This window comes from Lemur catta, chromosome 1, assembly GCF_020740605.2.
Source record: "Lemur catta isolate mLemCat1 chromosome 1, mLemCat1.pri, whole genome shotgun sequence".
Lineage (NCBI taxonomy): Eukaryota > Metazoa > Chordata > Mammalia > Primates > Lemuridae > Lemur > Lemur catta.
Genome location: NC_059128.1, coordinates 99007845 through 99018776, shown reverse-complemented (window position 1 = coordinate 99018776; position 10932 = coordinate 99007845). Strand labels below are relative to the sequence as shown.

Here is a 10932-nt window from a genome sequence, read left to right as displayed (position 1 = left end):
CCCACCCCTGGAGCCCCAGCTTAGGCTCTGTCTCTTCCCTGACACTTTCCCCAACTACACAATTTAGCATTTTATTTTTCTGAAATCGTTTTGTACATATTGTGTCCCCTTGTAGACTAAAACTCCTTAGGATTAAAATCCATGTGTTATACCTTGTTCCCCACTTTGTCTGACAGGGCCTGATATGCCTTTAATGAACATTTGTCCTCTGACTAGTTGTCACGGGTTAAACAGGAAATGATGGTCAGAAATCTGCTTGCTGGGCTCAAATAATCTTAGAATAATTGGAGAAGAAAGAGAAATATCCAGACATGTTCCTTGTAAGATAAAAACTTTATTTTACAATTTTATAAAGCAGCTTTACATTAAGCACAAACAATGCATTTACTTTGTATAGAAACAAAATACCTTTCCATCTGCAAAAAATCAAGTTTTGCTGTATATAAAACTAACATGTGCACATTGTGCTTAAACTGCAAAGTCTGTACAGCTTTACATAGGACTACCCTTCAGAAGGGCATCCAGTAAACACTTTATTGCATATTTAACACATGGTATATAACCCACATGTACAATGGAAGAGAAACAAGAAAAACAATTACAAGAAGGATGAAAATAGCAGCTTTCAGTGAAAGTTTGCACTGAAAAAGAAAAAGGACTGCCACATCTGGAGAGTTGTGCTTGTGTGTCGTTTTTGCATTTGCTCGTATACACTGGATGGTTCTTGGATGAAGCCTTTATGTACAATAACTCTTAAAGGGTCAAACTTGACCTTCATCCAGAAACTTCTGGCTGGTTTTACAACTGAAGTGGCAATAGAGTCAACATCAAAGCAAACTCAAGGTGGGGATAAAAAAAACAAACAAACAACCTAATACCTATAATCTTAAAACAAAGAAAAATTTAAAGAAACGAAACATAAAAATACCCTCCCCATTCTCCCTAAGCTCAGAATAAGTAAACATTTTACATGATTTAAAAGCCTAGAAAACGTTCTAGTTGTTTAGAGGCAAAAATGCAATGGATAATCTTGGGCAGTGTTCCTCCACGTATGCCCCCAGCTCACTGCATCAAAATCACCTGAGTGCTTGTTAAAAATGCAGACTGTTATACTTCACAGGCAGATTTACTGAGTATCTGGGATCTGCATTTCAATAAGCTCCTAGGTGATCCTAAAGTTTGAGAACCACTGGTCTGTACCGACAATGCTGCTATACGTTCAACTCATCCTCTTAGAAAATTGCGATCAAAAGACAAATCCAGTTGCTGTTGCAATGTGAAAGGCAGTGTAGAACAAACAGCAATGAAATAGCAATGCCATTCTAGATCAGAAAGTCTTTCCCTCTTCAGTGGAAAAAGAAAGCCACATTGTTAAGGCACTGATATTTGTCACAGAAGCAGTACCATACTGTTTTCATTGATTCTCCTAATCTGAAGACCAGTATGCAAACACAAAGCAGAAATCTGAACCATTCTCTAAACAATAACAAATATGAGGAAGTAAAATAGCTTGCCAGATTGGAGAAAGTTTATTTTGAACATTGGCATTGAAAATAAAAATTGAGGGAATTCCAAATATTCTTGATGAGACATCTAAGAAATACCAAGGTCAAAAGCTAGGTGAAAACCTAATAACCCACAACTGGCAAAATTAAGAGCTGTGGTCACATAAATTAGGAGTTTAAGCTTACTTTTCTATGGCCAGTTTAATATCGTCCTCCGTGTAGACCTGTTATCTTCTTTGCCCCTGCCCCTGGATGCGTATATATATTTTATATATATTATATACACATATATGTATATGTATTTTCCAGTTTCTAAGTAGTGCTTGGTAAGTTGAATTCAATTAAGATATAGTGGGTAGGTAGGTAACCTACCTGGCTCTTAAATCTGCATTTGATATAGGTCACAGATAAACTGCATTGTGTTTATCAGACTTAGTCCCCTGAAAGTGTGGGTCTCATATTTTCAAACTGTATAAGATGTAGTACTGACTTAGTGTGTTGTCATACCCTAAAACAAAAGCCAGAGCAAAATAAACACCACTGGGTTTTAACCTAACACCTGGGTTTTAAACTAATACCTGGGTTTTAAACTAATGCCTGGAGCTCCACAGCAGACACTACCCCTGGTATGAGGGCTCTGAAATCTATTTATGTGAGGTATAGTAAGACATAGAACCAAAATAAAGATCTGATTACACATGTACAGCAAATGCAGTAGCATCTCTTTTATCTAATAGCTGGAATAATTTGAAATCAAATTTCAAAGGAAAAACAATGACACACAGAATCAATGGTTTGGGGAGCTGATGATTAAGACTGATCTGGGTAGGGAAAAAAAACCTACTGTGATTCTTGTAAGTAATATTTTACCTAGTATTTTTCCTTAAAGGGGGAGAAGAAATCCTAAAAGGAAGTGGTGGTGACCTTAAAATTACTAGCTCCTTTCCAAATTTAGGTTTTTAATAAATTTCCCAAATAATGTCCCAAAAATGTCCCCCTGCAAAATGTACAAAACTCTCAAGTGTAGTCCGAAATAAAATACAAAATTCTAGATAGTGAGAAAAGGAAACTATCACAATGGGGGTGGGGAAGAGAGAGACTGATTATCAAACTTTTACTGATTGTAGATCAAGTTTCAAAACACATAACACTTTTGTAATTTCTTGTGCAGTCAACAAGTTACATTTTAGTTGTGCTTACATTATATAACTGTGAAGCCTGAACACTGGTTGTGTTTTTAATTTATACACTTCAAGAAAACTATAATTCAAAATATTCTCCATATATAACAAATTGAACAAATGCAGCAAATGCTCACTTGCTCCCCAAAAGTTAACCAATAGAAAAGAAACATCTTTGTAAGAAGTTGAACACGGTCCACTATCCAGGCTACAAGTACATATTTACTGTATTACAGCACATTATTTTTTCCAAAATCTGCTTTTCACATAAATAACCACATTTAAAAAGAGCCCACACTAAGTTTTCAGGTAATAACTACTTGCCATTATCTTTTCCAAACCGAGTGGCTGGGCTATCTGTGGACCTGTGTAGGGTGACGGCCAAGGCCAAGTGAAACATCTTCGTTCAGCCCATTGACTAAACACTTTCTATTTTAAATGCCACCTACATTTCTAAACACCCAACCCATGGAATGCAATTATTTCAGAAGACTGGTTTTAAGGATCACTTATCACTTGGATACAATCCACAAAAACCTAGTATACAACCTTTTCAAATGTGCCCACGCTCTGCTGACAGAGCCTGTAGTTTCAGTACACAGCAGAGGCTGAAGTATCATTTTGGTTGTGAGCTCTAGTTGTGCTTTGCCCTGCTGCCTTTAAGGTAGCTTTTCCACCTCTTGACAAATTCTTTGAAGACTGGGGACTCATCAATGGTACTGAGTAGCTGCAGCTGATTGATGTGGGTGGTATGATAGTCCCAGCGGGCCAGGTTAGGAGCGATGCCGAGCATGAAGTGACGTAGGTCATAGATGGTTCCTGAGCCAGTGTCGTACAAGGGCAGCATGGCTTTGAGAGACTCCATGCCACGCTCATACAAGGACCTCGCTTCTTTCCCAAGTTTTTCCCCTGCAGTTTCTTTTAAGTCATATAGCCCAATTAAGGAATACATAAAGCCATTTAAAACAAAAGAGCTAGGTGTGGTTGGATATTCTTCATACCAGTCATGTTTATTCATAAACACAGCTTTAACTCCATGCTGCTCAGACAGAAACTTGTAAGGGGCTGTTGCCCTTAAAGCTGAATTGAGGAATATATGGTCTTTTGTTAAGAGATAGGCCCTGACCAACGTGGAAATGGCTTGGCCTTGGGCCATGGCAGAGTACCACCCTGGCTCTAAAGACTTGAACCCTTCCCCTAACTTACGGGTCACCATAATTGGCCAGCCACCTTTCTCATCCTGGTTCCTTACCAGCCAGTCACTAGCAGCGAAGAATGCGGCCATGTGGGCTGTGGTTGAGATGGTAATGTTGTCAAGGAATCCCTTCCCTTTTGCAATCAACCTAACCACCTTCTTGGGCATTATTTTGGTTGGCTTGACAGCTTTTGTGTTGGAAAGACCCACTCCTTTCCTGAGGTCAGTGACCAGGTCCCTAGTAACCGTGCTCCAAGAAGTTCTGGGCCCAATACCATAGTATATGTCTCTTTCTTTAAAAGCAATGAGCTGGGCATTTGAGACGTAATGTACAGTGAAGAGCTGATTCTTTTCTGTGGTCTCTAGAACCACAGACACACTCCCATTTGTCAAGAACTTGAGGTCAAATGAAATAATAAAATCTTTTGTGTTTCCCAGTTGTAAGGACACACCTTCACTGGTCTCTGTAGGAGGGAATAGACCAAAAAAGACTGGTTAGAATAAAATCATGTTTGTATTTGAAATTTAATTACAATTCATCTTTGACAACCATTGACCATACAAAATTAACACTTGGATATTTTGTGTATCAGATCATTATTTTTTATTTTTATTTTTTACTAAATTAACCAAAAACAAATGACAGAATTGGTCTGAGTTCATGATGACCTGTGGGTATCAGGCCGAAGCTCTTACCTTCTGCTCTGTCTGGTTTACATTAGAAGATTAAGAACAAATGGCTAAGGTATTGTTGATCAGACTGCCTCTTCCAGATCTAATGCCAGCTGATCAATAACTATTCTAATATACCCATTCTGCAAAAAATAGCCCAAAGCTGGATCAAACATAATATTGCAAGAGAGAGGCTAAAAGAATGGTTATACATGAATTTTGAATTATTTGACTAACAATTTAATATACATTTACTATGTTCTAAGTGTTTTACACATACTAATTCCTTTAATCCTCTGAACAGTTACAAGAGTAGATACTATTACTACTCCCACTTTACAGATGAGGAACTAAGACACAGAAAAGTAACTTGCCTGAGGGACAGAGTTGAACCCAAATTACCTAGTCTGACTCCACAATATATGTTCTTAATTTGATGCTGAAAATGATAGGTTTGTTTTCAGATATTTGCTAGAATTCTGAATAAAATTTTTAAAAATTAAGAAATGTGTTCATGTATACAACAAAAAGTGAGGGATGGGTGGGGGTGGGGAAAGCACAGGCTTTGGAGTTAAAACCTTCGATTTGAATTCTTGTTCTACACTAGTGTTGAGAAGTCTGGCAAGACACACTTCTTTGAGCCTCAGTTTCTTCACATGCTAAATAGAGATAATATTACTTTGCAGGGTAATTGTGAGGATTTTAAAAAAGTTAATGGCCTGGAACATAGTAATAAATGATAGTTATTATTATTATTCTGGAATAACTGGCTTCAGAAGCTAATAAAATAGTAAAAGCTGTTTTATCTGACAAATTACTAAAGAGGAAATTTCTCTTGCATATCTATAGTATAATGATGGCTAGTTCCCAGAAAGATGACTTTCTGAATATTGCTCATCCAGATCTACCAAGAAAAGAAACTGAGCATATTAAAAGCAAACACCAACAGCAGCTAAAACATGAATATACAAAGTATAAATTTTTAAATATTAAAGGGAAATATAAAGATCTTGATCTAATGCATTCACATGTATTATCACATTTGATCCTTACAATAATCCCCTGAGGTTGGCAGGGCAGGAATTATTATTTCCATTTTAGAGATGAAGATACGCAGGCTTTGCAAGGTTAGATAGTTTGCCCAAGGCCAAAACAGAGCAGGGACTAGAATCCAGGTTTTCTGGACTCAAGTTCAGACTGTGAAAAAGACCAATGATACTGGAAATGGAATCCTGATGAGAATAATCAATAGAAGGGTTATTCTCTTAGACACAGCATAGAAGGAGATCTCTGCTTTGAGGAATCCTTCAGGAAACTGTTAGTGTGTCACCAGGAGCAAAGACTAGAAGTGTGAACTGATGATAAAGTTTGGTCAGCTTGGAGAGTGTCAGCATGTTGAGTTGATCATTTAACTCTCACAACATTGGACCTCTACCAGTATGGATATATTTGGCCTAAGGCTCTTAATTACTTCATTTGATGGAACAGACAATTATGGAAGTTGTATCAACAATGAGCACATCTTGATAGACTTATGCATCACATAATGCTTTGAGTGACTTTTAAAAAATTGATTTCAGAAGAAAACTTCTAATACAGTAAAAATCCACTTTATCTGGCAAAATGTCAACATGTACTCTCTCTTAACTAGCATTTTTCTGCATCTATAGTGAAATGTAATCTGAAGCTCAGTACAACATTCCTGAAACACTGCAGGATTCTGAATTGACTTATAAATCACTCAAGATTAAATTACATTCAGCACAGCGGACTCTCTTGAGTGCTACTTATTTTTTCCATTACTAGGGTGATGCCTCATTCATCACACAGTATTATTAACTATGACATCTATTCTGGATAATCAGACTGGATAATAATGACTCATCTTTAGAAGTCCAAATGGGAAGAAGCTGAAGTACCTAGTTCCTCCCAGAATTCCATTCTAATTTTCACGTTATTTATACAAATTTAGTGAAATGACACAGTTCAATGAATCATCTTATATCTTAATATAACACATCGGTCCAAAGAACTCAATAATGAACAATGAATGTTATGAATGTAATCTTTTAAAATGCCACTATTAATTTTCCTAAAACCTTAACACCAGCAGGGGGGGTTACTGAGTCATATAAGAGAAGTGACAAAGAAGTAAATTAACCAACCAACAATTATAGTCTTCACAACAATCTTATGCGATAAGTCTTTTAAAGATGAGGTTAAATAATCTGAATGGTAGCAAATTGGATGGTGGCAAGCAGTTTGGAAATATACTAGGTAAGGTTCAGAGGTCTACTGAAAAGTAATATGCTTTCTGAAGATCCCTGCTTCAAATCTACTAATAAGAAGTTTTGGGTTTTCCATTGTTTGAAATCTATGACTCCTCCTCTCTCTGAGTAGTTATTCCCAGAAGTCACTGTAATTGTTTCTTTTTGGTATATGTAGTGCATGTATATGTACATTAGGCAACAAAGGATGATAAGCATTTAAGAATAGTCTTGACACTGGTCTTGGCAATGATTTTTTGGATTTGATAACAAAAGCACAGGCAAAAAAAGCAAAGATAAACAAGTGGGACTACATCAAACTAAAAAGCTTCTGCACAGCAAACAATCAGCAAAATTAAAAGCAACCTATGGAATGGGAGAAAATAACTACAAACCATATATCTGTCAGAAGTGAATATCCAAAATATGTCAGGAACTTATACAACTCAACAGCAAAAACCAAAATAATTTGATTAAAAAATAGGCAAAGGATCTGAAAAGACATTTTTCTGAAGAAGACATACAAATGCCCAGAAGGCACATAACAAGGTGCTTGACATTGCTTATCACTAGGGAAATGCAAATCAAAACCACAATCAGATATCACCTTACACCTGTTGGGATAACTATCATCAAAAAGGCAAGAGATAACAAGTGTTAGATGTGGAGAAAAGGGAATCCATGTACACTGTTAGTGGAGAGGTAAACTGGCACAGCCATTATGGAAAATAGTATGGAGATGCCTCAAAAAATTACAAATAGAACTACTGTATGATCCAGCCATCCCACTTCTGGGTATATACCCAAAGGAATGAAATCACTATCTCAGAGAGATGTCTGCACTCCTGTGTTCATTGCAGCATTATTCACAATAGCCAAGACATGGAAATAACTTAAGTGTCTGGTAGTCGATGAATAAAGAAAATACGGAATATATATATTAATAGATGCACACATATACATGCACTTATAATGGATTACTCAGCCATAGCAAATTTGTCAATTATACCTCAATAGACTAGGGAAAAAAAGTTTTTAAATCAATTTTCACATACAACAAAACTGTTATCATCTATTCATTTAATCAACAGGTTTACTATGTAGAGTGAGAAGAGACTCTACCCAGAACCTTGAGGAACACTGAGAGAAGCATCAGTCAGAAGAGAAGCTCAAAAGAAACCTGAGAAAGAATGGCTACAGAGATAGGAGAAAATGAGGTCATAGAATTGAAATGAAAAGAGTGCTTTGGGAAAGAGAAAGCTAATTTAATTAAATAGACATAAAGTTTCAATTCATTCAATTTTAAAATTAGGAAGAACAACAAAACGTGATTCAACAAATAAAACAATAAAAATATGCTACAGACCCACATTATGGTTCTTTACTCCAGATGATTTTGTTCCCTTTCAGGAAAACAAACAGACAAAAAACAAAACAAACAAACAAAAAAACCTCAAGGCCAAAAAAGAAAAAATGAAAGGCTAACAGCATTCAGCCCCTGGTCCTCCAGAGCCTCACCTCACTTAGGCCTATGCTTTTCTGTACAAGTTCCAATTTCTTCTTAACAGTGATTCTCTAAATTTATCTCCCATGAAGTCTATGTCCTCTAAAGAGCCTCATCTCTCATACTTGTGTTTCAACAAAGTAGCTTTGCCCCTTTGATGTCCTTCTCCTGCTCTGCAATAACTCTCATGTAACTCCAACTCACTTTCCTTCATACTTTCGTAGTGTGCAGCTACAGGTTGCGCATCCCTAACCCAAAAATCTGAACGCTCCAAAATCTGAAACATTTTGAGCATTGACATGACACCACAGTGGAAAGTTCCACACTTGACCTCATGTGACAGATTGTACATATTATTAAAAGATTGTATAAAATTACCCTTGGGCTATGTATATAAGGTATGTAAGAAACAAATAAATTTCGTGCTTAGACTTGGGTCACATCCCCAAGATCTCCTTATGTATATGCAAATATTCCAACATCTGAAAGAAAAAAAAAACCCAAATCTGAAACACTTGTGGTCCTAAGCATTTCAGATAGGAGACACTCAACCTATACAGGCACCCACAGGATATTAACAGATGCATCCCATTCCAAGCTAGCACATTTCTACCAACAGGGAGTTCCAACTTGAATAGCTGTGTCCCACTTGCAGAATGGTTGTCAAAGACAGAGTTGTCTCTTCCATATGCTTCAAACCACCTTAGGAGGTAGTTTAATCTCCCGCTACTGGCTACAGAATGAAGGGCAAAGGTAAGGATCTCTCACTTAGGATGCGAGGTCCTATCTTTTGTATTACTCAGGCCACCCAAAAGTAAACAATTGAAATCTGTTGCTCTAAATAGGATAGAGTTCAAAAGATTGTTCTAGAAAGCTTCCCAGATACTCAAGGAGATCAAGGTGAGGGCTGCTGTTTTCTACTTTAGTCCACACAACATTACTAATTAGTGCAAAAATTAGTTTCTTGGGTACATCCAAAATCAAATGGTCGTTTGCTTAGACTAATCATTTCTTGCTTCCTGTTATTACCTCTTAGGTACCACAAGCTAAATATTCTTAAACATTCCCTTGTATCTTCTTAGCCAGTCAAGCTTGTTTTACAACAATAAGCAAAGATGCTCTATGTACTGGAATGTCACAGAATGCCATGGGAGAAAGGAAGTTCTAGTCACAGAATAAACATTAAAGGTCACCTATTATTTGTACTGCATTAAGTACTCATAAATCCATTACTTAAGGCCATCTAGAATGAGTAGATTCGTATTGTGGCTTTCAAGGTCTGTAAATTACACAGTCATCAATAAAGAACAACGAGAGAATACAGAAGAGGTCTTATAACCTTTTCTCTCTTTTTATTTACCTACTGCAAGGCTGGTGGGAGGTGGGAACAAGTTCTGCTCTTGACAACATTTCCCCACAGAGAATTAAGCCTGAGGTACTAACTAAAATTATTTCATTGTCTTTTTAAGTAATGGACTCATTAATTCTCATGGATATTGATTAGTACAGAAAAATACATTACATTCTAATTAATGAGACTGTCTTAGTAAAAGGGGAAATGTTGCATAAAGTTAATTTGATTTCATTAATGAAAATGGTTTTATATGAAGTTTGAGATAATCTAGTACATTAACAAAATTCAATATGGGAAGCAGGCCTGTTGGTAATGCTATAGTATCTTGAAAAAATTAAAAGCTTTTGGTAAAAAATAGGCAGAGGAAAGGATGGCTCTACTCTCTCCATTAAAAAAAATTCTACCTTAATGCAAAAGCTTAAAAATTAAAGTATACTGCACTGAAATATTAAAATAAACTGAGGAATTTCATTCCTATGGGATATAGATCCCTGGAGGAAGGTAAACACTGTGCAGTAATCTGGATCTTAACGTTCTGTCTATGGCTTGACTCTTCGCACAGTAAATATTCCTTTCCATAACTGTGACTTATTAGTTGCTCCTTCTTTACAGATTACATTTGGGTGACACGATATGTTTTTTTAAAGCCATATTAAAATTTTAAGGGAATATCAGGTGCCATAAATCAACATAAAGTTAGCAGACACACATATACATAACTTACCTGGAGCAATAAACTGTTTAACATTGGTGAATCTAGACTTATCAGCCACACTAGCCATAAAGCAGCCCTTTGGCACAGTCCAGTCGTTAGGCTTGCTGTTTTTGTCCCCGTCTTCTGCTGTTTCATATACCTCTATGTGAGGAGGTTTCTCAGTTAGATTCTTGCTATAATGACTTAACCCATACTGTGCAATCTGGATTGGGTAGAAATAGCCTTGAGGTCCCCACTGTGTAGATAATGGCACACCTATAAAATAGAGAAGCAAAATTAATCACGTCTAGATATTTACAAGCCCATTCTGAATACACTCCTCACTGTTTTACATCTGGTGAATGTTACAGGGTTATCAGGAACTTTTGAGCTTTCTTATTGTATTGCTTTCCTCATTACAAGAGACTAATACCAAATTAACCAATATGAAAAACAAAATATTCACTCATTCTCATTCATTATTTGTTGATAGAGAGAAACGCAGTGTCATAAGTTACTTTTAAAGGACTGCCTTTTGCTCACAGCTACAGATATCATGT

The 10932-nt window shown here is 36.5% G+C and overlaps 1 protein-coding gene across 1 annotated transcript in view; it reads right to left on the bottom strand.

Moving 5' to 3' along the window:
* Nucleotides 1-321: 321 nt before the first annotated feature.
* GLCE (glucuronic acid epimerase) overlaps nt 322-10932 on the bottom strand; it is a 96798-nt gene continuing 86187 nt past the window's right edge. The window contains exons 4-5 of the mRNA XM_045530650.1: nt 10403-10648; nt 322-4345 (exon numbers count right to left, since the gene is read on the bottom strand). Of these exons, the coding sequence (XP_045386606.1) occupies nt 3321-4345; nt 10403-10648 (1271 nt within the window). The 3' untranslated portion in view covers nt 322-3320. The remainder of the gene's footprint in view (nt 4346-10402; nt 10649-10932) is intronic.